General features: G+C 50.2%; 1 protein-coding gene across 1 annotated transcript in view; it reads left to right on the top strand.

Moving 5' to 3' along the window:
• Positions 1-26,183, top strand: part of SPPL3 (signal peptide peptidase like 3) — a 238,318-nt gene that overhangs the window by 137,166 nt on the left and 74,969 nt on the right. Inside the window, exon 5 of the mRNA XM_030218725.1 lies at positions 14,990-15,068. Within this exon, the coding sequence (XP_030074585.1) occupies positions 14,990-15,068 (79 nt within the window). The remainder of the gene's footprint in view (positions 1-14,989; positions 15,069-26,183) is intronic.

The following is a 26,183-nucleotide window of genomic DNA, read 5'->3' on the forward strand; positions in this document are numbered from 1 at the left end:
GATCTGGGTATTAGGCCTAGGAGAAGATGCACACAACAGATTGGCAAATAACCTGCATATAGGAGAAGATCACTTTGGCAGTATAGTGAAGGAAACCATGGATCTCACAAAAGGCCACTGCTGCATGTTGTACATTCTCCACAAATTATGTGGCGATCCAAGTTTTCTCTCACAAGGGACAGATTGTATTACAAAAGATTTTATGCTTCATAATCATGACCTTACCATCCTTAACCTGTGAGATCGAGGCCACATAGCCTTAAAACACAGAAACTGAACTTGACATCAGTCAACTTTTTGACTCTACAGAGCCCATTTCTAGTGTCCTAGTCTAGGAGCAAAATCAAATCCGTATTGGGGGAAGACTTGCCTTTCTTTGCAGATCAGTGGCCCTTAATAATATTAGACGTGATCTTTGCATAATCAAGGAGGATTTCAAGTTATGATGCCTGAAGATTCCTCAGTCATCCCCAAGAATAAATATCCCTTTCAAATCAGAGTTGTGTTTTATTGGAAATAAGAGATTTGCTCTAATTTGAGGCAAGAACTTTTGAGTATGTGTGCCTCTGCAGGAAGGGGGAAGTAGATTTTATTCTATATACTTCCTAACGCTGAAGAAAACAGGGGTCCCTTATTCTGTCTTAGAATTTATTTGCAAGTATAAATTCATGATGATCACATCAGCAATATCCTGCTTTTGTTAGACAAAGGAGACTGGCCTTACCATCTGTATCACAGATGCGTACACCCATATAATAATACAGTGCACTCCATTTAAGTGCACGTCGGATAAGTGCCTGCTCTGTTTAACTGCATGCCGTACTTTGGTCCCGTTTTTGGCGCCATCAATTTCTATGGGGACAAACTTCAGTTTAGCGCACCACTGATAAGTGCAAGATTCGCTTATATGCATGGTTTAAGACCGCTCCTCTGCAGGAAAGACTCCTCTTAAGCGTGCGCATGAAATATGGAAGCCGATTGGCGGGTGACAACCAAAGAGATTTCAAATTTACCGCCCCTTTAACTGCCACAGGCAGAATAAGCGAAAGAATGTTGTTAGAGTGTACAATGGAGTCGTCGTCGTCACAGCGGAACTGTAAGACTTTAACACTGGCTGAACGAATAGAAGTTCTTAAAAAATTAGAAAATAAACAAAATCAAGCATCTATTGCTAAAGAATATGGTGTCAATCCCAGACAAATTTTACGTGTCTTGAAGCAGAAATATCAGCTTCTGGAAGACTGGCAAAACAATACAAATCCACACAGGAAACATAAAAGGGTGGAAAAAGCTGAGGAGGTAGAAGATGCTCTTCTTAGGTGGTTTTCTCGAGTCAGGAGCAGAAGGTGTTGAACAGAGCTGTTCTACAAATACACCTATTGGTGTGGGTTGTTTTAAGGGGATGATATGAGGACTTCAGGGCAATGATTAGATTGGGAATGGCTACCTGATACCAATTTAGCATTCTTGATCATGGAGAAAGACATAACTTGTAAGGCAGTGTTTTCCATTGTTAGTCACATATATTCTTAAGCCAAGGCTCGACAAAGTTTCTTAGGATCTAGGAGCCAGTTCAAAAATTTAGTAGCTAGACTTTGAACAACTGGCATTTTTTAATGCACATTTCCATATCATCATGCTGATCAATCCATAGACTGGTGGGTTGTGTCCATCTACCAGCAGGTGGAGATAGAGAGCAAACTTTTGCCTCCCTATATGTGGTCATGTGCTGCCGGAAACTCCTCAGTATGTTCTCTATCTCAGCAGGTGGTGGTCACACACAGCAGCAGCTCTGGCTAGGCCTCCAAGCCTAATTTTTAGGTTTTGTTGAGTGCCTGGGGTTGAGGGCTCTTCTTGAGCAAGTGCAAACCTGGTGGCGCCAGGTCCCTCCTTTTCTCCCCCCTCCCGCTGGCTCCGTTAAAAAAAAAAAAAAAAAAAATTTTGAACATCCTTAAAGGCGTTTATTTCTACGTTTATTTAAACGTTTATTGCAGCTACTCACTGGGACACCAGGTCGTTACAGCTCGGAGCAGAAAGCAGGTAATTTTTACCTTTTTATAGCGGGCAGGGGGTTCCCCGATTGATCTCCACGTGGCCGATGGCGTCGGAGGGCGAGGGCACAAAGAGTCGCTCCCCTGATCGCTTGGGCGCTTCTAGAGGGGATGCGGGGGTCTTAAAGTCTGATTCGCCCTTGTTGGGTGACAGTTTCATGACCGATGAGTGTCCCGGTCCTTCCTCCGGTGTGGCGGTTTTTCCCGCCATAAACGCCCATCCCCCGCTGCTCGCCTCCGCCATCTTGGCCGGCCATGCGGCTCGGACGGCTTCTTCTTGGGCTGCCCTTGAGGTGGGAGACATTAATGCCATGAACGCCCTTAATTTGGGCGACGGCACAAAAGCGGCTAAAGTTAAGCGCCGTTCTTCCCGCGCGGCTCCTTGGCGGAGTGTCGCGCTGGACGCCATCTTGGATGCGCAGCATGTCTCTTCCCCGCTCTTGCGAGCGCCGGTTGAGGGTGCGTCTAGGGCTGTAGCCCAGGCTGCGGAAGTGCACAGTCTGGGGGGTTTCTCCCCCGAGTTTGTTTTGCTGCTGCATCAGGCCTTCCTTATGCAAAACGCTGCCCCTGCTCCCTCGTCTGGTAAAGAGGTTGAGGCCCCCGGAGGTAAACGCCCTCGGGTTGATTCCCAGGCCTTGGAGGACTTTGTCTCCTCCGATGTAGATGAGGGCAGCGTATCTGAGTTCTCCCAACGGTCCTTTGCGGAATCCTTGGAGGAGACGGATCCCCGCTCGGATGGAGCGGATGACCCCTCTGCAGCGCGACTCTTTAGCTCAGAGGATTTGCCCAACCTGTTGGTGCAGGCCATGGGCATTTTGAAGATTTCCTCTCCGGAGGACGTCTCTCCCTCAGCCCCTGTTGGCTCTGCCATTATGCTGGGGACGAAGCGCCCGCCTAGAACCTTCCACGTGCATGATGCCATGCACACCTTAATTTCGGCTCAATGGGATGCCCCGGAAGCGAGCCTTAAAGTGGCTAGGGCTATGTCCCACCTCTATCCTTTGCCTGAAAGTGAACGTGAGGCCTATCTGTGGCCTACAGTGGATTCTTTAATCACTGCGGTGACTAAGAAAACGGCGTTGCCGGTGGAAGGTGGCACGGCCCTAAAGGACGCCCAAGACAGAAGATTGGAGGCGGCCTTAAGGTCGTCCTTTGAGGCTGCTGCTTTAAGTTTGCAGGCCTCAGTTTGCGGCTCCTATGTGGCCAGGGCGTGCCTGACTATGGTGCAGCGGGCTTCCCCCTCGGATCATTCCTTGAGGGCTGATTGGCCGGCCCTGGAATCGGGCTTAGCCTATTTGGCAGACTTGCTGTATGATGTCTTGAGGGCCTCAGCTAAAGGCATGGCTCAGACAATCTCTGCGCGGCGGTGGCTTTGGCTGAAACATTGGTCTGCTGACCACGCCTCTAAATCCCGCCTGGCTAGATTGCCTTTTAAAGGCAAGCTGCTCTTTGGGGTCGAGCTGGACAAAATCGTGACCGATCTCGGCACGTCTAAGGGCAAGAAGTTACCAGAGGTCAGGGCTCGGGCTAGTACTCGACCCGGTACCTCCAGAGGACGGTTTCAGGAAGCCCGTCGGTACCGCCCGGGCAGGTCGGGCTCCTCTGCCCCCTCTTCCTTCAAGAGGAACTTCTCCCCCAAGCAGCATTCCTTTCGCAAAGACCGCCGTCCCGGATGTGCTCCCTCCGGTCCTCCCCCAGGGTCTCGTATCCAATGACGGGGCCTTGGTCCACGCCCCAGTGCAGATTGGAGGACGGCTGTCCTCGTTTCTGGGCGAGTGGACCACAATAACTTCAGATGCTTGGGTGCTGGAAGTCATCAGAGATGGCTACAAGCTAGAGTTCTGCCGACCCTTAAGAGACGGGTTTGTACTCTCTCCCTGCAAGTCTCCGGTCAAAGCTGTGGCAGTGCAGCAGACCTTAGACAATCTGATCCGCCTGGGTGCGGTCGTTCCGGTGCCAGAAAATCAGCTTGGCAAGGGGCGTTACTCCATTTACTTTGTGGTACCAAAGAAGGAGGTTCTGTACGGCCTATCCTCGACCTCAAAGGGGTCAATCGGGCCTTGAAAGTTCGGCACTTTCGCATGGAGACTCTCCGCTCTGTTATAGCGGCAGTGAAGGCAGGGGAGTACCTGGCATCCTTGGACATCAAGGAAGCGTACTTGCATATTCCCATCTGGCCTCCTCAACGCTTTCTGCGTTTTGCAGTCCTGGGCCGACACTTCCAGTTCAGAGCCCTCCCGTTCGGGTTGGCTACTGCTCCGCGGACCTTCTCCAAAGTAATGGTGGTCATCGCGGCCTTCCTGAGGAAGGAAGGAGTACAAGTCCATCCTTATCTGGACGACTGGTTGATCCGAGCCCCCTCTTATGCAGAGTGCGGCAAAGCTGTGAACCGGGTGGTTGCTCTTTTGAGCTCCCTGGGGTGGATCATCAACTGGGAGAAAAGCCAGCTGCGCCCAACTCAGTCCCTTGAGTATCTGGGAGTTCGATTCGACACCCAAGTGGGCAGAGTGTTCCTGCCAGACAATCGGATTGTCAAGCTTCAGGCTCAGGTGGACCAGTTCCTAGTAGCCTCTCCTCTTCGGGCTTGGGACTATGTGCAGCTGTTGGGCTCTATGACGGCCACGATGGAAGTAGTGCCCTGGGCCAGGGCTCATATGAGACCACTACAACACTCTCTGTTGCAGCGCTGGACTCCGATGTCGGAGGATTATGCTGTGCGCCTTCCCTTGGACCCAGCAGTGCGCAAGGCGCTGAGCTGGTGGACGCAGACAGACAAGTTGTCTGCAGGAATGCCTCTGGTGACCCCGGAGTGGATTGTCGTCACGACAGACGCCTCCTTGTCGGGCTGGGGAGCCCACTGCTTGGGAAGGACAGCGCAGGGGCTCTGGTCTCCTGCAGAGGCAAAGTGGTCTATCAACCTCCTGGAACTCAGAGCCATTCGGTTGGCGCTTTTGGAGTTCATCCCGGTACTGGCGTTGAAGCCTTTACGGGTCCTGTCGGACAATGCCACGGCTGTGGCCTATGTCAACCGCCAGGGAGGTGCCAAGGAGGCCATGAATCTATGCCAGTGGGCGGAAGCGAACCTGGAACAGCTGTCAGCGGCCCACATTGCCGGAGTCATGAATGTCAAGGCGGACTTTCTCAGTCGCCATACCTTGGAGCCCGGAGAGTGGCAGCTATCTGCTCAGGCGTTCTTGGACATCACGAAGCGCTGGGGCCAGCCGAGCCTAGATCTGATGGCGTCATCGGCCAATTGCCAAGTGCCGCGCTTTTTCAGCAGAGGACGGGACCCTCGATCCCTGGGAGTAGATGCTCTTCTCCAACAGTGGCCGACACAAGAGCTTCTCTATGTGTTCCCGCCCTGGCCCATGTTGGGCAGGGTGCTAGACCGGGTGGCAAAGCATCCGGGCCGGATAATCCTGGTGGGTCCGGATTGGCCCAGACGTCCCTGGTATGCGGACTTGATCAGGCTCTCAATCGACGATCCTCTGCGGCTGCCAGTGGAGCAGGGCCTGTTGCATCAGGGTCCCGTGGTGATGGAGGATCCCTCCCCCTTTGGTCTTACGGCCTGGCTATTGAGCGGCAGCGTCTGAGGAAGAAGGGCTTCTCAGACAAGGTCATCGCCACTATGCTGAGAGCGAGGAAGCGCTCTACTTCTACTGCTTACGCCAGGGTTTGGCGTACCTTTGCAGCGTGGTGTGAAGCAGGCTCATTTTCTCCATTCACTGCTCCAATTTCTTCAGTGTTGGCATTCCTGCAAGAAGGTCTGGAGGAAGGCCTGTCGCTCAGTTCCCTTAAAGTCCAGGTAGCGGCCCTGGCTTGCTTCAGGGGCCGCCTGAAGGGTGCTTCCCTGGCTTCGCAGCTAGATGTGGTGCGTTTTCTCAAGGGAGTTAATCACCTGCGCCCTCCTCTGCACTCAGTGGTGCCTGCGTGGAATCTCAACCTGGTGCTAAGAGCATTACAGAAGCCGCCTTTTGAACCCTTGTCGAGGGCATCTCTGAAAGACCTGACGTTGAAAGCAGTCTTTTTGGTGGCTATCACTTCAGCCAGAAGAGTTTCCGAGCTCCAGGCACTCTCATGTAGAGAGCCTTTTCTGCAGTTCACTGAGGCAGGAGTGACTATTCGCACAGTGCCTTCCTTCCTGCCCAAGATTGTTTCTCGCTTCCATGTGAATCAGCAGCTCTGTCTCCCTTCCTTTCGTAGGGAGGACTACCCAGAGGAATACTCTGCTCTTAAATATCTGGATGTGAGACGAGTCATCATCAGATACTTGGAAGTGACCAATGATTTCCGGAAATCGGATCATCTGTTTGTCCTGTTTGCAGGTCCTCGTAAGGGTCTGCAGGCTGCTAAGCCTACAGTGGCAAGATGGGTCAAGGAAGCCATTGCAGCGGCTTATGTGGCCGCCGGGCAGGTGCCGCCTATCCAGCTGAAGGCTCACTCCACTAGAGCTCAGGCGGCCTCGATGGCAGAGGCCGGGTCCGTCTCCTTGGAAGAGATATGCAAGGCGGCAACTTGGGCATCGGCCCATACATTCTCCAAGCATTACCGCTTGACTGTGGCGGCACGGGCGGAGGCCCGGTTTGGATCTTCAGTGTTGAGGTCAGGGATTTCAATGTCCCGCCCTGGGTGAGTACTGCTTCGGTACATCCCACCAGTCTATGGATTGATCAGCATGATGATATGGAAGGTAAAATTATGTATCATACCTGATAATTTTCTTTCCATTAATCATAGCTGATCAATCCATAGCCCCTCCCAGATATCTGTACTGTTTATATTCTGGTTGAATTTTTAGGTTCAAGTTTAGTCCTCAGTTACTTCAGGAGGACTTCGTGTTCAAGTTTTTTCACTTGGATTCTTCAAGAGTTGAGACGAGTTTGTGTTACAGTGAACTGCTGCATTCCTCTCCCCTCCGTTTTACGGGGCTGGATTGAGACTTAAATTCTGCCGGCACTCCCTCCCGCTTTGTGCGGCTGTAGGGCAGCTTTGTACCCCTCCCGCTTCGGCGGTGGTAGGGTCAGTCAGCTCCTCCCGCGGTTGCGGTTGCAGGATAAGCCAGATCCCCCCGCATCGGCGGGGTGGTGTCCCTCCCCCGCTCCGCGGGGATGAGCTGGACGGATTCCCCTCCCCCACTTGTGTGGGGATGAGCTGGGTTAATTCCCCTCCCCCGTTTCGGCGGTGGTGAGCTGGGCAGAGTGTCCCTTTGTGGGTGTAATTCTCAAAGTGCTGAGTCCTGCGGATGGAGCTTTGATATCGACATACTGAGGAGTTTCCGGCAGCACATGACCACATATAGGGAGGCAAAAGTTTGCTCTCTATCTCCACCTGCTGGTAGATGGACACAACCCACCAGTCTATGGATTGATCAGCTATGATTAATGGAAAGAAAATTATCAGGTATGATACATAATTTTACCTTACAACTATGCATTCATAATGTGCAGGTGATGCACAGCAAGTTATTATAGTTGCAGTGAAAGAGTGGGTTAAAGGCTGCTGCTCTCCCCATTGCTCACCCATCATATTTTTGACAATGGAGAGAGGCTTTAGGCTATGGTTTCTAGGACAGTTGGGGAGAAGCTTGCGCTAAAGCTGCAGTTGCTAGGAGTGGTGCACCCTCCCACCTACTATTCCCAGAAGCTTTAGCCTTAGCCTTTCTCCATTGCCCGCATGCCCCCAGCATCAGCAGTTTTAACCCCTAGTCCACCAACTTCCAACAACCACAGCCTAAAGCCCCTCTTCATCACCTACACATCCAGCAACCACAGCCTAAAGCCGATCACTTACACATCCACCTCAGCAGCAGCTTTCCTGTCACTCCCCACCCCCAGAAGTAGCCTCTCTGAATCCCCCCTTCCCCCTCCCTCCCACCGTACAGTAGCGTCTTTTCTCTCCCCCCCCCCCCCCCCCCTAAAAAAACCAGATCCATTAAAAATTTAAATTGATCCTGTCAACAGGGCTGCTGGACAATCTGCTCCTCAAAAGCAGTGCTCCTTATGGGCTGCTTCTGCAGTTACAAGTTCCCAGATATCCTCCTGATTTGAGATGGTTCTGTATGGGCTACCTTTCCAGGATGGAAAGGTAGCCCCCAATTTCTCTCTTCCTCGCCCTCAGAGCTCTCTGCCTCCCCACAGCGCACACATCCATATCTAGCTCGCTGTCTCTCTGCCTCACCCCCCCCCCCCCACTGACACTCTTTCTCACCCCCCCCCCCCCAGCGCGCACACTTCCATAGCTCACTTCAGATCACCCCATCTCTCCCTCCCACACACAGGATATGCCCTGTGATAGCTGTCTCCTAATGACCACCCCCTCATAAATGAATATCTCCATATCTCTTTCCAGCTTTCTCTTCCCTCCACCTGCACATACCTCCCTAGCTCCTGCACCCCAGCACACAGATACTCAGCTCGCTTTCTTCTTGCTTCAACCCCCCAACACACTCACTCACTCCCAGAATGCAGAAGAGAAAGCTGCAACTTGACATGGTCAGTCTTCTTTCCTTCCACTGCTGATCAGTGCTGGGGGTGTGTATGCGCAGACCAGTGGCGTAGCTAGGTGGGGGGTGCCAGGGAAGCGGCTGCTCCCCAAAACGGAGTTCTGTCAGTGCCTGTTTTTTCTTGTGTTGAACTAAAAATGTGCGTCTGCACCGGTGGAAGTCCACTCGCTCCCCCCGCGCCGTCAACCTGGCTCTGCTTCTGGCACAGATAGCTGAAAAACACAAGAGTGGCAGGGGCAAGATCAAGTGCAAGGAGGTGGCAGAGTGCAGGATAGTGAGGAGGAGCAGCGTGAGCTGCTTCCACTGCAGAGAAGGCAGTTCACGCTTGGCCTACCACTCCCCTGTCAGAGAAGGAAGAGATTGGCCACAGCATACGGAGCCAGAGCCATTGCTAAGCCAGTGGAAACTTTGCAGGGCCACACATACACCCAGTGGGTGAGCTCGGATAGGGTGGCGAGAGTAAGAGCTCTAGTTCTTTCCAAGCATGATCCGTGATGCCCATAAGTTCAAGGCTTCTAAACCTAGGCATCGAGTCCCATTATTTAGTCGCTATGATGACCTGGTGCCTGGGGTTAAATGACTGAGGATGCCATGCAGCACCCATGCCTGGGTGGTATCAACCACAAATAAGCAGAAAAGCTAACTTTAACTAGTGCATATTTTGAATTTGATGCTGTCGGAGAAGTCTATTAACTTCAATTAAATTGTCATCTACAACTTTTTTTTAAACCTCTGATTCTGCATAAGCTGCATAAACGGGAATAAACTGTGAAGTTATGTTGTGGTACACTAGCTAGCAAAGTAGACTTCTTGTCACTTGTAGCAGATGACTCCAGGAACTAGTGGGTTAAGTCCGCCTACCAGCAGGTGGAGATAGTGATAAACTAAAGGCAGTGATGCCAGATGGCCAGCTCCTTCCTCAGTTAGTATGTCTCTATCTCAGCAGGTGGTGGACGGCTTTTCTCCAGCTCCTGGGCTCAAGGCCTCTGAGGGTGCTCCTGGGCCGGTGGCCAGTTTGAGCCGGGGGTGGTGGACTGGTGGTGTCCCCTTTGGCAGCATACTCAGTTGCTGGGTCCCTGCTGCTCCTCAAATTCCCTCAGAACAGGCTTTTGCTGTTCCTTTCTTTCCCTGTTTGTTTCTGCCTCAGTAAAAAAAAAAAAAAAACCCCATAGAATTTGTTTATAAGAGAAACAGAGAAGCACAGGGAAGTGTGTTTTTGCTGAGAGCAGGTTTGTGTTACTGCTATCCGAGTCCTGTTTTCTGTTGCCTGCTTGTCTGAGCCTGCCTCGAAGTGGAGTTGGAGAGTTTTTTTTTTTTTCTTCGGCTCAGCTGTCAGTTCCCGTGCTTTCCCGATCCGGGTTAAGTCCTGCTGGGTTCCTGTTCGGAGGCGGGCGATAGCAGCGGAGGCAGTAAAACGCTGTTCCTGATGCGGGAAGCAGCGTTCGGCAGCAGGCCTTTGCAGTGCGTGGTGCGCTGATTTTGCGGGACTCGATGGAGCGGTGTCCTCCCCCCCCCCCCCCCCGAGAGCGTGCTTTCCCGCCCGGAGCCTGGTGATTTTCGCGCCATTTTGCGATCAGTCGCGGAGCCGGCTCCGGTAGCGGTTTTGAGCAAAGCTTCTCCGCTGGTAGGGGAGTCGAGGGGGGGGGGGCATCAGGCACTGTGGGCGGTGGTGCAGGTGCCATGGTTGCGACCTCCTCCGTTGTGGGGGAGGGTTTTTTGTCAGAGTTTATTTTGCTACTCCATCAGGCGTTTTTGTTGAAAAGGGCCTTCTTCCCCCCCCCCTCACGCGACTGCGACAGCTTCGGCCTTTGATCCTCTCAGGGGGTCTGGGGATAACCAAGAGATTTTGGGTTTTTCCCCAGAGGATTTCTCCTCCCTTAAAAAACCTAGGCTTTCTTTGGGGTCTGAGGAGGGGTCCTGCATACGGTTGCCTGCAGCTTCCTCCGTGGTGGCTCTCTCGGAGCAGATGGGGTAGAGGACGTGGAGGACTGTGTCCTCACTGACCAACTGGAGGAGTCTTCCGCCGTGAGGATTTTCCATGAGGAGAAGTTGTCCTCCTTTATCTCTCAGGCTCTGGAAGCCCTGAATATAGAGGACCCTGAGGTTGCGGCTTCTCAGGCGGTCAACCCCAAAATGGCTAGTACCAGACGACATTCTAAGGTTTTTCTGGTACATGAAGCTGTTGAAAAGTTGATTTTGGCCTAGTGGGCTGATCCGGATGGGGGGCTGAAAGTAGCCAGGGCTATGGCCAGGCTGTATCCGGTTTCAGTGGACCGTTTAGAGCAGTTCGCTCTACCTAGGGTGGATGCCCTGGTGACGGCGGTCACTAAGAAGACTACTCTTCCAGTGGAAGGTGGTGTGGCACCTAAGGATATGCAAGACAGACGGCTAGAGGCCTCTTTAAAATGTGCCTTTGAGGTGGCTGCTTTGACACTTCAAGCTTCTGTTTGTAGTTCTTATGCGGCTAGAGCTTGTCTCAGTTGGCTACATTCTGTTATGGATTCGATTTCGCAGTCTGATATGCTGGGAACTCCTCAGATGTCGCTGATGGATATTGGGCTGGCGTACTTGGCGGATGCCTTGTATGATTTGGTCCATGCTTCAGCCAAACTCATGGCCTTGACTGTTTTCTCTCGGCGTCTTCTGTATCTCCGTCATTGGGCCGCAGATATGGCCTCTAAGCAGTGGCTCATTAAATTGCCTTTCCGAGGGAAATTGCTTTTTGGGGAAGACTTAGAAAGGAGCCTCGAGGTCAGGTTTCAGAGAGACGCGCCGGTATCTCCCGGGGCAGTCCAATGCAGCCTTTCAGCGTCCTCTTTTTGGGCAGCGTTCTTCTTTTCTTAACGAGAAGCGTCTGGCTGGACCCCCCTCTCATCAGGGAGCTCCTTCTCGGGCCTCCCAATGATGGGGCGCAGGTCCACTCGGGAGGAGAGTAGATTGGTGGTCGGCTTTCTCTGTTTCTTCCAGAGTGGGCCAGAATTACTTCAGACCAGTGGGTCCTCTATGTGGTGTGAGAAGGTTACAAGCTAGAATTCTTCTCTCCCGTCAGACTTTTTTCTGGAGTCCCGCAGTGTATCGCGGGCCAAGAGGACAGTGGTTCTGCAGTGTTTGCGAGACCTGCTAAGGATAGGGGCTATCGTGCCTGTTCCACCTCTCGAAAGGCGCACAGGTCGGTACTCCATCTTTTTTGTGGCTCCAAAGGAGGGAGGGGCTTTTCGGCTTATTCTCGATCTCAGAAAAGTAAACCAGTTTTTGTGGGTTCATCACTTCCGCATGGAGACATTAAGGGCAGTTATTGTTGCTGTTCAACCAGGCGAGTTTTTGATGGCTCTCGTTTTGAGGGAGGCTTACCTGCACATTCCCATTTGGCAGCCCCATCAGAGATTTCTCAGATTTACGTTGTTGGGTCAGCACTTCCAATTTCGGGCCCTTCCTTTCGGAATGGCCACTTGCCCCATGCACCTTTTCCAAGGTCATGGTGGTGGTGGCGGCGTTCCTGCGGAGGGAGGGGATTCGAGTGCATCCATATCTCGACGACTGGCTGATTTGGGCGACGACAGCAGAGGAGAGTCGAGTGGTCACCGACCGAGTGATTGCGGTGTTGCAATCCTTAGGTTGGGTGGTCAATATGGACAAGAGTCATCTGGTTCCTACTCGGTCTGGAGTATCTTGGAGTGCAATTCGATACGAAGCGGGGGAAGGTGTTTCTCCCCGAGGGGTGAAAGATCAAATTGCTTTCTCAGGTACGGACCTTATTGAGTCGTCGTGCTCCCTGAGTGTGGGACTGTTCATCTCCTCGGTTCCATGACGGCGACCTTGGAGTTCATTCCATGGGCAAGGGCTCACATGCGGCCTCTTCAGAATTTCCTTTTGAGCAGATGGGCGCCGACATCGCTGGATTATCAACGACGCTTTCCTTGGTCGAGCCGGGCCAGGGACAGTCTCACATGGTGGCTCCGGTCAGCCAGTTTGCAGAAGGGTGTTTCTCTGGTGTCTCCCAGTTGGGTGGTAGTCGTGATGGATGCCAGCCTTGCGGGCTGGAGAGCCCATTGTCTTCGAGTAGCCCAGGGATCGTGGACCCCTCTCGAAGCGACTTGGCCGATAAATCATTTGGTGTTGCGAGCAGTCGTGAATGCGCTGTGGAGTTTTCAGGACCTTCTGCAGGGGCAGGCGGTTTGTGTATTCTTGGACAGCACCACAATGGTGGCCTACATCAATCGGCAGGGGGGCACTCGCAGTCTTCTCTTGGCAGTGGAAGCGTCTCGTCTTCTAGTATGGGCGGAAGCGCATGTTCAGAGTCGGCAGCGCACATTGCGGGTCAAGACAATGTTCAAGCGAATTTTCTTAGCTGGACTCTTTTGGACGCAGCGGAATGGACGCTGTCGGACTCGGCTTTTTGGCTGATCTGCCAACGTTGGGGAAGACCAGTAATGGATCTCATGGCCATGGCTTGCAATGTCAAAGTTCCCCAGTTCTTCAGCTGCAAACGGCAGCCAGGATCCGCAGGATTGGACACTCTTCTCCATCCATGGCCGGAACAGCTATTGTATGTTTTTCCTCCGTGGCCTCTGATAGGGAGAGTTCTTTGCCACGTAGGGTGGCATCGGGGGCCAGTCATTCTAGTGGCCTCGACGGTCGTGGTATGCGGATCTCGTTCGAGCACTCTCAGAGCCACCATTGTGACATCCGGTGACTTCCGATCTGCCTCAAGGGCCAGTTCAGATGGAAAATCCCTCCCACTTTGGTTTTACGGCCTGGCTATTGAGAGGCAGCAGTTGAGAAAGAAGGGATTTTCAGGACCAGTTATTGCCACTCTCTTTTGGGGGCACGGAAGCAGTCTACTTCAGCAGCGTACGCGCGAGTGTGGAAAGCTCTCGGCATGGTGTGCTTTGCGTGCTGAGTTGCCTTTTCGGGCGGACATTCCGGTTATTCTGGAGTTCCTTCAGGATGGTCTTCAAAAGGGATTGGCATATAATTCGCTTCAAGTGCAGGTGGCCGCACTAGCTTGTTTTAGGGGCAAACTGGACGGTTCCTCTTTAGCAGCTCACTCTGATGTGGTCCGTTTCCTACATGGGGCTCTTCGGCCTCCTCTGCGGCAGCCGTGGCCAGCATGGCATTTGAATGTGGTACTGCGAGCCCTCCAGGCCCCACCGTTTGAGCCGTTGAATAAGGTTTCTGAGAAGGATCTAACACTTAAGACAGTGCTTTTGGTGGCCATTGCTTCGGCTAGGAGGATATCTAAAGCAGGGGTGTCGATCTGGACGGTGCCGTCGTTTCTACCTAAAGTGGTTTCAGCTTTCCATAACAATCAGGCGGTTTATCTTCCGTCTTTTCAAAGAGAGGATTATCCGGGGAAGTTTGCCTCGCTACGTTTTCTGGACGTGTGGAGAGCCGTGTTTCGGTACTTGCAGATCTCTAATGAGTTTCGACGCTTGGATCATCTCTTTGTGCTCTTGTCGGGATCGAAAAGAGATGAGGAGGCTTCTAAGGCTTCCATTGCTCGCTGGATTAGGGAAGCCATTGGAGTGGCGTATCTGCTACAAGGGCGGGCGTCTCCAGTGGCCCTGAAGGCGCATTCTACTCAGGCACAGGTGGCTTCTTGGGTGTCTGCGTCGGCCTAATCTCTGGAAGAGATTTGTCGGGCGGCTACTTGGGCATCCCGTCATACTTTTGCGAAGCATTACAGGCTAGATGTGTCTGCTCAGGAGGATGTGAGTTTGGGGGTGGGAGTGTTGGCGTGGGGAGCGTCGGCTTCCTGCCCTACTTAAGGAATGCGTTGGTACATCCCACTAGTTCCTGGATTCATCTGCTGCAAGTGACAAGGAAGGTAAAATTATGTCTTACCTGATAATTTTATTTCCTTTAACGCAGCAGATGAATCCAGGATCCCTCCCTAGTTCAGCCGACGGTTTTTTCATTTTCTGCGCAGTGTGGCTATTTTTTCCTTCCGGGTTCTCTTTTGCAGAGTTCAGACAGATATGGGAGCACAGAAAGGATTCCGATTTCTGGATCAAGTTGCAGTTATTTCGAAGTTCTTGTTTGGTTCTCTGTTTTTCATAGTGAGGATGGTTTCTGGTTGTTATTGGTTTCATATTTTTGGCCTTGGCAAATGCTTACGAATGACATACTAACTGAGGAAGGAGCTGTCCGTCCGTTTGTTTATCTCTATCTCTCCACCTGCTGGTAGGCGGACTTAACCCACGAGTTCCTGGATTCATCTGCTGCGTTAAAGGAAAGAAAATGATCAGGTAAGACATAATTTTACCATCTGTACAAGAAAAATGAAAATGCAGTTTATAATTTCTCCTTGTGGACTAGACTGGAAGCAGTGCAAGTTATTTGATTATTTTACTGTAAACAACATTTTGATGATTGTATATGAGGGAGTATGTTAAGCATTTGTTTACATGTTAAACTTAGCAATTTTTTTTTCCAGTTCTGGCAACGATAGCCTTTGCTTTCCTGCTGCTCCCTATGTGCCAGTATTTAACACGACCCTGCTCACCTCAAAACAAGTAAGGATCTTTCCAGGTATTTGTACTTTTGCTGCTTCTGTAGTTTGGATCTTTGTCAGTGAGCGTACATGTGTTAATTAAAAGGATGTCACTTTGCCCTTGCATTAGTCGTGGTTGAAAAATGTTAGGCTGTTTATACTATGGTAGGAAAACTGCTGCCAATTTCACAGACCTGAGGTACCAAGGCTCAGGCAGGGTTGGTTGGAGAAGGTAAGGAATTTTTCTCTACCTTTTCTTTCCAAGTTGCTGTCTGACTCACAGCAGGGATAGTCATAAACTCAGTGTCCCTCCAGACTGGCTTAGATGGATAGGTTATACTCACCTATCAGTAGGTGGAGATTGAGAACCACAAAACTCTGTAGAAGCCTATAAGCCAGGTGTGCTGTTCAGTCTCCAGCAGATGGAGAATGTGGTGAGCCTGTGCAGTTTAGACTGGTCTGGTAGGCCTTAAAAAAAAAAAATTAAACTTAGATATCAGCTATAGCCATTTGGCTTCTTTTCAGTGACACTTTTGTTGTCAGCTGCTTTATAGAAGCTGTAACCTGGCGGGGGCTCAAAGGGCCCTGGGGTGTTAAACCTGGATGACTGGATCCCTTTCCCCTTACCTCCTATTTTTTCTCTCTGCAGGGGTTTTGTTTGTTTGAAGGTTATTTTTGTGTCTCAGCCCCAGTTCTGCATTTTCCGAGGCCTTGAATGCCTGGGAGGATTGCCTCATTTCAATTCAATTGGAAAAAAAAAACGAATGCAAAGAATCGGCATTTTCTTCTACTCCCTTTTCGTGGCTACCAGATAGTTTTTGTTTTTTTGTCCAGTAGTTTGTGACTCAATGGCCTTCCCCCTCCCTGCGGCACAGGGCAGCATGAACTGTGACAAGCTGAAGCGCTGCAAAGTGTATCAGAGGTGCAGGATTGATGCGACAGGGTTGTATAAATTTTGCCGGTACCATGGTTGAGACCCAGCAGGTGCTATCTCTGGAACATGGCTGGGAACTGAATCAGTTATCAGGGAGCAAAGGCACTGGATCGTTGGCAGTTCCAATTTTGACAGGAATCGCTATTTTGGAAGCCTTAGATGCTACTCTGCAGCCCCCACATCTTGAAGTAAATGTTGTTCCTGTGGAGTTTGGGGAAGCCTCCAGTGTGGGGTTCTCTCCATAATTCATTCTATGTATAAAGTCTTTTGCCTGAAGAAGTCAGGTTCTCAGGGGACTCTTAGTCCGGGGGCTGGGGATCCCTCCTCCCTGAAGAAGCAGAGATTGAGCTGGGGAGAGAATGAGGAGGAATTTTTGGTTCTATCTTCTTGAATCCTGAGGAAGGACAGTTCCTGCGTGAAGAGGACCAGGGCCCAGGAGACCTGGGTGCAACAGATCCTTAGGAGGAGGACTCCTTGGTGGTGCAGATCTTCCACCAAGAGGTGCTACAAAAGTTGATCATGTAAGTGTCCTCGGTGCTTACGTTTGAGGAGGGAACAGGAGGTCTCGGTGCTATGGACAGTGGATTCGTTAGTAAAGGGCATCATGAAGGCAGTCAGTCCTTCCCAATGCATCAGGATATCCGTGATGTGATTCAGACACAGTGGTATGCTCCTGACTCCCCGTTCAGATTAGCTCATTCCATGGTGCGCCTTTACCCTATCTCTGAACAGTATAAGGGACTCGCTGGATGCTGTTGTCTTGGCGGTTACAAAGAAGAATACAGTTCCAGTGGATAGTGGCACAGCATTGAAAGATCCAACAAAAAAAGCACCAAGAGCCTTCAGAAACGGGACACAGTTCCTTAAATTGTAAAAGTCAAGTTTTAAAGCTGGACCCAACATGGGCTGTGTTTTGGTGCACAGCGCCTGCGTCAGGTCTATTATAAACATAAATAACATTTTAAACCATAAAATGGTAAAAACTATAAATAATGAAAACTAATAAATTTAAAATGAATACAAAATGTAATGTATGAAACAGACATATGAAATGTATATACTGAAAATGACTTATTATAAATGAGCAAGGATATGATCACATTATTTTGACACAGTGTTATTGATAATTATGTAAATTGAATCATGGATGATGCTTAAGTACATTGCTCAAAGGAACAAATGATGTGTTCATAAACGGGGATAAATCAAGTGATATATAAATAAACATTATTTTGAAGACTATTGTCTAAAAGCTGGTTATCTAATATAATAAAACGCACCGTGAACGTTCTGAAGACAACGTTCTGTGAAGCCGGAAGCTTGAAGCCGGAAGCTTCAAACTGAAGCCTTGAAGCCTTGAAGCCTTGAAGCCATCTGACGTCACTCCTAGCCACGTCTCTGCCCCAACGTAACCAAGCAACGAAATGCGACGTTACAAGGACCAATCAGAGAGAACAACAAGGTAAGAAGCCAGCCAGTACAAATCAGCGACCGAAGCACAGAAAACAGTAGGGAAACACGCGGAGCGTGTTTCCCTACTCCTCACCTGCCTACGATTTCTTTAACTGTGGCTGGAAAAAAACAGCCGCAAAACCGGAACCCCCTTCAAGAAAAACCGACACCCCCCCCCCGGTTCCTTTAGCGAACTGGCTGAGAACCTACCCAACCATCCGCAGACAAACTCCTCACCCCCTTCAACAAAAACCGACACCCCCCCCTCCCCCTCCTCCTTTAGCGAACCGGCTGAGGACGTGCCCAACCATCCTCAGCATGAGCCAGCCTGCGACCGAAACACAGAAAACAGTAGGGAAACACGCGGAGCGTGTTTCCCTACTCCTCACCTGCCTACGATTTCTTTAACTGTGGCTGGAAAAAAACAGCCGCAAAACCGGAACCCCCTTCAAGAAAAACTGACACCCCCCCCCCCCCCCCCCCCCCCCGGTTCCTTTAGCGACAAGCTCCGGACCTCGGAAAAAAACCCCGAAAAACCAATACAAGACACCGCTACTCCCCCGTGGCGCATCCCTCTTCAGAAATTAATAAATCTATCCCCCGACGGACAGACACACTTAAAAAGACAGTACAGCTAACAGCAACACATTTCACTACTAACGTTATCCTTACGTTGGTTTAAACCAGGAAGAAAAAAAAAAAAAAAAAAGATATGCTCCTCTCGCCTCTAGCCATAAAAAAAAAAACTCCTGCTTCAGCACAAAAAAAAAAAAAAAAAAAAAAACCCTGGCACAACACAACAAACTATCACAGTTTACCAGCAGAGCATATACCCCAACCACCTAACCCCCCCACCCCCCCCCCCCAAAAAACAAAACCTTACTGACACATTGCAACCACCCTCTAACACAAACAAACGTAAACAAAACCACATGCTAGCGCCCGTTTCATTTGTTTTGGAAACGGGCCTTTTTTACTAGTAGATATAGATTATACACATTGTAAAGTGGTAATGTTACAGTTCTATTGTAAAAAGAGAGACTTTCAACTGAATGAATACATAAAGAGCGGTAATTAACATAGTTGCAACTTACCACATTTATGCTGACATACAATGAAAACGGTGCACAGCAACCAAAGTTCATTCTTATAAAGTAAGAAATACGTCTACAAAATAATTTGAAAAGACTGTCATTAAGGAACAATGTATAGAGGGTCTAGTTGCATTAGCCTTGTTTTATAAGGAAGGGGAGGCAGTGTAATCAAGAACACAGACATAAAGACGCTAATGAAAGGTTGTGCATATCTATAAATACATCAGGGAAAAACCTTTAGAATCCAACCAATTGTGGGGTTAGTGTAAGGAAGCTCCATTAGGTTAATATGAGTGAGGAAATTTAATGAAGTAAAACACTCTATTGTAATAATGTATTCAAAAAGCATTATGCCAAGCGGCTGTGATAAAACTGGAAGAGATCTGCTATTATTTGGTGATTAGATCACTATAGACAGGGCCACCAATAATCAGTGGCACATATTGAAACTAAAGTGAAGTTCTGCATTTTGTCTTTAATTGTCAAAAGACTCACCATTGTTGGAATCTAAATAAGTTTAAATAATAGTAATATGTTTCCTGGTTTGGATGTCTGTAAAAAAGGCACCAAAATAAATAAGGAAAAAATAAAGAGAGTAGTAGTAAACTATGAGTATCTTATTGTAACAACGGCAGATAAAATAATGTGAAAGATGGGAACTTACAGTGTAGAGGGTAAGTCCATCTCTGTTCTGTTAGCTTTAGGAGGAGCTTGATGTTCCTAAAACCAGTATCAAGACCCTTACAATGTCATAGGATCTCAACGTCATTCTCACCCGGCTGATGAAAGCTCCCTTTGAGCCACTTGACTCCTGTCATCTGAAGTACCTGACCGGGAAGGCCCTGTTTTTGGTGGCAGTTACTTCAGCATGTAGGGTTAGTGAGCTCCTGGCTCTAGTAGCTGATCCACCTTACACAAAATTTCATCACAACAGAGTAGTGCTGAAGTTCCATCTTAACCAGTCAGTTGTTCTGCTATCATTTTTCCCTAAAGCTCATGCCTATCCAGGTGAAAGCAGCCGCACACTTTGGCCTTCTATCTGGAGCAGACTAAAGTCCACAGACAGTCCACCTAGCTTTTTTTTTTCTTTTGACCCCCATCAGGATGGGGGCTGCTATTGGTAAACATACTGTAATTGTCTAGAAGATTGCATTTCCTTCACTCATAATGTTAGAACCATGACTGCATCTGTAGCCCACCTGAGATCAGCTTCTGTAGAAGAGGTTTGCAGAGCTGGAATGTGGTGATCAGTCCACACATTCATGTTTCATTACTGTGTAGAACAGGACTCCCAGTGCAACAACCGGTTTGGTCAGACAGTCCTTCAGAGTTTATTTGGGGTGTAGAATTCAACTCCACCCTCCTAGCCCCTTTTCTGTTCCAGGCTGCCCAAATAAACTAAAACAAAAAAACAAGAGTTATGGGTTACACCTTGCTTGTTGCAGGACTTCAGTTTTACCCCTTTTTGTTGGATAGCCTGGTAGCTAGGGATTCCCATCAGTACAAATATTGCATCCTGCTCGTCCTCTGATAATACAAAGTTGTCCGAGGACAAGCAGGCTGATATTCTCACATATGGGTGATGTCACGTCGGCCCCCAGAGGATTTTAGCAGAAAATCGCAGAAGTCTCTTCTGGAGTGTTCTACCGCATGAGGTGCCTGTACTGCGCATGCGCGAACACGATTTCCCGCCCGTCGCGCGGTCACGCTACTCAGTTTTTTCTTTTCCGCATCTGAGAAGACATGGAGTTTGTCTCGCGCTTCGTGGTTTTCCTTCGCCCCTAGAGAAGAAGTTTCTTTCTTTCGCTGTTGTTTCAGCGACTTTGTGTGTGTATTTAAAAGAAAAAAAAAACAAAAAACAAAGTTCCGTTATTTCTTAGTTTTTTTGTTTCTAAGTTTCCTTTCTTCTTCGTTGCGACCATTCTTAGGTTGCTCGATCGGGGTTTTTTTTCCCCCTTTTTTGTGTCTTTTTCTGACACAATCGCGTCCTTTGATTTCGCGGAGGCGATTTTTCCCGCGATGTCATTGAAGACGCCCAGCGGCTTCAAGCCATGCGCCCGCTGCAACCGGACCATCTCTGGCACTGATCCGCACTCCTGGTGCCTTCAGTGCCTTGGGCCCCACCATCTTCAGGAAAGCTGTAAGTTGTGCCTCAAAATGAAAAAGCGCACTCAGTTCTCTAGAGAGGCCCAAAGAGAAAAGCTTTTTGGGTCCGGTACCTTGACGTCGGCGTCGACATCGGTACCGCCGACATCAAGGGCAGCGTTGGCATCGGGAGAGCGGGTACAGGCTGCCAAGAGACCGTTGCAAGCTGGGAGCAGTGATGCATCGAGCGGGTCTACACTTGCCTCGGTGCCTCCTGCTTTGCAGGCCCCCCGGGACCAACCTCTATCGGATCCGGCCATGAGGAAGCGTGTGGATTCCACGTCTTCCTCACTGCTACCGAGGAGTCTCGATGACGGGCGTCGGGTGAAGGCCAAGAAGCACCGTCATCATTCTCCTTCTCGACACGGTACTGTGAGCTCCGGGTCATCGAAGCATTTGGTACTCGAGAAGCGTCTATGCCGAGAGGATCACTCTCCCTCTGTTATGGAGGTATCGATGCGCAGGTCGTCTGGCAGCCTGGTACCAGCTCCCCAACCTCTGCAGATTCTGCCTCTGAAGCCCACACCGACACCGCAGCCTTCCCCGACAGCTTCTGTAGATGAGCGCATCAAGGCTATTTTTCCTGATTTCATGGAAGCGGTGCTGCACCATTTGCGCCCGGCTCCGGAGGTACCGGTACCGACGGTGCCGGAGGCTCCTGCGGCATTGTGCCTTTCGCCGGTGGTGAGGTCTCTTTCTCCGGTACCACTTCTGGTATCGGGGTTGGCAGCCTCCCGGGTCGACTCTCCATTGCCTTCGGTGGAGGAAGCTTCACTGGAGTTTCCTGGGGAGTCGACTTCTCGACACAGTCATCGAGGTCACCGCACCTCCTTGTCGAGACAGACTCTGATCCGAGCTGCTCTTTCTGAGTTGTTAGCCCCATCCAATGATGGCTCATCTGATGAAGATGGGGGTCATGGAGTTTTCTCTGCCGAGGATTCTCTAGGTCTTCCATCTGACTCAACCCCTTCACCTCAGAGACAGCTTTCCCCTCCGGAGAGTTTCTTTTTCATCTTTTGTGCGGGAAATGTCTGAGGCCATTCCCTTCCCTGTGGAGACTGTGGCTGAGCCCAGGGCCAAGATTTTCGAGGTCCTGGATTATCCATCTCCACCTGAGTCTTCTACCACAGCTCCTTTTCATGATACACTCAGGGAAGTGCTGATGAGGAACTGGGAGAAGCCTCTTTCATGTCCAACTATCCCCAAAAAGGCTCCACGGGGAACCCAGTTTCGTCAGGCCTCAATTGCCCCATGACTCTGAGGTGGTGGATTCCGCTCTCAGAAGAGCTAAGAGTTCTAGGAACTTTGCCTCGGTGCCCCCTGGGGCGAGAACATAGAACCTTGGATTCTTTTGGGAGGAAGGCGTATCAGGCTGGCATGCTCGCATCCAAAATTCAATCGTACCAGCTCTTTACGAGCATTCATTTGTGGAACTCAGTGAGGCAGCTTGAGAGCTTGGTTGATGTGCTCCCGCTGGAGCAGGCCGAGCCTTTTCGTCAAGTGGTCAGGCAGCAGAAGGTGCGTCGCAAATTCCTGTCCAGGGGCATTTACGATACTTGCGATGTGACATCCAGATTTTCTGCTATGGGTATAGTGATGCGCAGACTCTCATGGCTGCGTGCCTCTAACCTGGAGGAACGAACTCAGCAGAAAATTGCGGATATCCTTTGCCGGGGGGGATCATCTTTTCAGTGAGAAGATTGAGGAGTTGATTGATCATCTCTATCAGCGTGATAACGCTATGGACTCTCTCTCCTGCCGGGCACCTTCTGCATCCGCTTCCTCATTTAGGAAGTTTTTTAAAGGGAAGAGAAGTGCATCCTACGCCACTAGGGGCCGTAAGTACACTCCTGCTTCTCGACAGCCGGTTCAGGCTCTGCCACAGCACGCTCGTTCTCGTCAACAGCGTGCGCCGAAACAGGCCCCTGCAGCTCCCCAGCAAAAACCAGGGACGGGTTTTTGACTGGTTCCAGTTGAGCATAGCCACCATAAACGTGTCCGTGCCGGGCGATCTGCCTGTGGGAGGGAGGTTAAAATTTTTTCACCAAAGGTGACCTCTTGCAACCTCTGACAGGTGGGTTCTTTAAATAGTCCGGTTAGGATACACCCTCAATCTGGAATCCAAACCTCCAAATTGCCCACCGAGAGCTCAGTCCTTCAGCTCTCAGCATAGGCAAGTACTTGCAGAGGAACTCTCCGCCCTTCTCAGCACCAATGCGGTCGAGCCCATTCCACCAGGGCAGGAAGGGCTGGGATTCTATTCCAAGTACTTCCTTGTGGAAAAGAAAACAGGGGGGATGCGTCCCATCCTAGACCTAAGGGGCCTGAACAAATATCTGGTTTGAGAAAAGTTCAGGATGCTTTCCCTGGGCACCCTTCTTCCCATGATTCAGGAAAACGATTGGCTATGCTCTCTGGACTTAAAGGATGCTTACACTCACATTTCGATACTTCCAGCTCACAGGAAGTATCTGCGGTTTTGGCTGGGAACGCAGCATTTTCAGTACAGTGTGCTGCCCTTTGGCTTGGCGTCTGCGCCCAGGGTATTTAGCAAGTGCCTGGCAGTTGTTGCAGTGTCTCTACGCAGACTGGGGGTGCATGTGTTCCCTTATTTCGACGATTGGCTGGTGAAGAGCACCTCCCAGGAAGGAGCTTTACAGTCCATGCGGATGACTATTCAAGTGCTGGAGCTACTAGTGTTTGTCATCAATTACCCAAAGTCCCGTCTCAACCCGGTTCAAAGATTGGAATTAATAGGGGCTCTGTTGTGCACGAAGACAGCTTGTGCCTATCTTCCTGGGCCAAGAGCGGACAACCTTCTGTCTCTAGTCTCCAAGGTTCAAGCATCTCAGCAGATCACAGCTCGGCAGATGTTGAGACTTCTGGGGCACATGGCTTCCACAGTTCATGTAACTCCCATGGCACGTCTTCACATGAGATCAGCTCAGTGGACCCTAGCTTCCCAGTGGTATCAAGCTGCAGGGGATCTAGAGGATGTGATCCAGCTGTCCACCGACTTTCGGAATTCCCTTCAGTGGTGGACAATTCGATCCAATCTGGTTTTGGGGCGCCCATTCCAAATTCCTCAGCCACAAAAAGTGCTGACGATGGATGCATCCCTCCTCGGGTGGGGAGCGCATGTAGATGGGCTTCATACTCGAGCGATCTTGGAACGCTGTAAAGGCTTTCAGAGATCGGCTAGCCAACCAAATTATTCTGATACAAACAGACAATCAGGTTGCGATGTACTACACAAACAAGCAAGGGGGCACCGGATCTCGCCCTCTGTGTCAAGAAGCCGTGCAGATGTGGCTTTGGGCTCGCCAGCACGGCATGTTTCTCCAAGCCATTTATCTAGCCGGCGTAAACAACAGTCTGGCCGACAGGCTGATCAGAATAATGCAACCTCACGAGTGGTCGCTGAACATGGCTGTAGCCAGAAAGATTTTCCGAGAGTGGGGCACCCCCTCGGTGGATCTTTTTGCCAGTCAGATCAATCACAAGGTCCCTCAGTTCTGTTTCAGACTACAGGCCCACGGCAGGCTAGCGTCGGATGCCTTTCTCCTACATTGGGGAACAGGCCTTCTGTATGCGTATCCTCCCATACCTTTAGTAGGGAAGACTTTGCTGAAACTCAAGCAAGATCGCGGGACCATGATTCTGATTGTGCCTTTCTGGCCGCGCCAGATCTGGTTCCCTCTTCTTCTGGAGTTGTCCTCCGAAGAACCATGGAAATTGGATTGTTTTCCAACTCTCATTACTCAGAATGAGGGGGCACTTCTAAATCCCAACCTCCAGTCTCTGGCTCTCACGGCCTGGATGTTGAGAGCTTAGAATTTGCCTCCTTGGGCCTTTCTGAGGGTGTCTCCCAAGTCTTGCTTGCTTCCAGGAAAGATTCCACTAAAAGATGTTACTTCTTTAAATGGAAGAGGTTTGCCGTCTGGTGTGACAGCAGGGCCCTAGATCCTTTTTCTTGTCATACACAGACCCTGCTTGAATACCTTCTGCATTTATCAGAGTCTGGTCTCAAGACCAACTCCGTAAGAGTTCACCTTAGTGCGATTAGTGCTTACCATCAACGTGTAGAAGGTCAGCCTATCTCTGGACAGCCGTTAGTTGTTCGCTTCATGAGAGGTTTGCTTTTGTCAAACCTCCTGTCAAGCCTCCAGTGTCATGGGATCTCAGTGTCGTTCTCACCCAGCTGATGAAACCCCCTTTCGAGCCACTGAATTCCTGCCATCTGAAGTACTTGACCTGGAAGGTCATTTTCTTGGTGGCTGTTACTTCAGCTCGTAGGGTCAGTGAGCTTCAGGCTCTAGTGGTTCATGCTCCTTATAAATTTCATCATAACAGAGTAGTTCTCGGCATGCACCCTAAGTTCTTGCCAAAGGTGGTATCGGAGTTCCATCTATACCAGTCAATTGTCTTGCCAATATTTTTTCCCCATCCTCATACACGTCCTGGCGAAAGCAAGCTGCACACTTTGGACTGCAAAAGAGCATTGGCCTTTTACGTGGAGCGGACAAGTCCCCACAGACAGTCCGCCCAGTTGTTTGTTTATTTTAATCCCAACGCACCATCTCCAATTTTCTAGCAGATTGCATTTCCTTCACTTATGCCCAAGCTGGGCTGACTCTAGAGAGCCATGTCACGGCTCATAATGTCAGAGCCATGGCTGCGTCAGTGGCTCATCTGAGGTCAGCCACTATTGAAGAGATCTGCAAGGCTGCGACGTAGTCATCAGTCCACACATTCACATCTCACTATTGCCTTTAGCTGGATAGCCGACGCGACAGTCAGTTTGGGCAGTCGGTGCTGCAGAATCTGTTTGGGGTTTAGAATCCAACTCCAACCCCCCTAGGCCCATTTTTATTCTGTTCCAGGCTGCACTACCAGTTAGCTGTTTCTTGTTTCAGGTCAATCTATGTTATGTCCTCGCCGTTGAGAGGCCCAGCTGACCACTGTTTATTGTTTTGAGTGAGCCTGGGGGCTAGGGATACCCCACACGTGAGAATATCAGCCTGCTTGTCCTCGGAGAAAGCGAAGTTTCTTACCTGAAGCAGGTATTTTCCGAGGACAGCAGCCTGGATATTCTCACAATCCCTCCCTCCCTCCCCTTTTGGAGTTGATTTTCTTTTCATCTATTGGATTCAACTGAGGAGCATGACCGCGCGACGGGCGGGAAATCGTGTGTTGCGCATGCGCAGTATGGACGCCTCGCGTGGTGGAACGCTCCAGAAGAGACTTCTGCGATTTTTTGCTAAAATCCTCCGGGGGCCGATGTGACGTCACCCACACGTGAGAATATCCAGCCTGCTGTCCTCGGAGAATACCTGCTTCAGGTAAGAAACTTCGCTTTATTCATCTGTAGCGGTGTTCTCTGAGTATAGCTGGATGCTTATTCTGGCCTACCCTGTCCATCTCCTCTTGGAGTTGAATTCCACCAGCTTTAGTATTAGACTTGCTTGGTCCATCGCAATGACAGTGAGTGAGAAGATCTGAGCATGCTTCC

Source organism: Microcaecilia unicolor, chromosome 11 (genome assembly GCF_901765095.1).
Source record: "Microcaecilia unicolor chromosome 11, aMicUni1.1, whole genome shotgun sequence".
Lineage (NCBI taxonomy): Eukaryota > Metazoa > Chordata > Amphibia > Gymnophiona > Siphonopidae > Microcaecilia > Microcaecilia unicolor.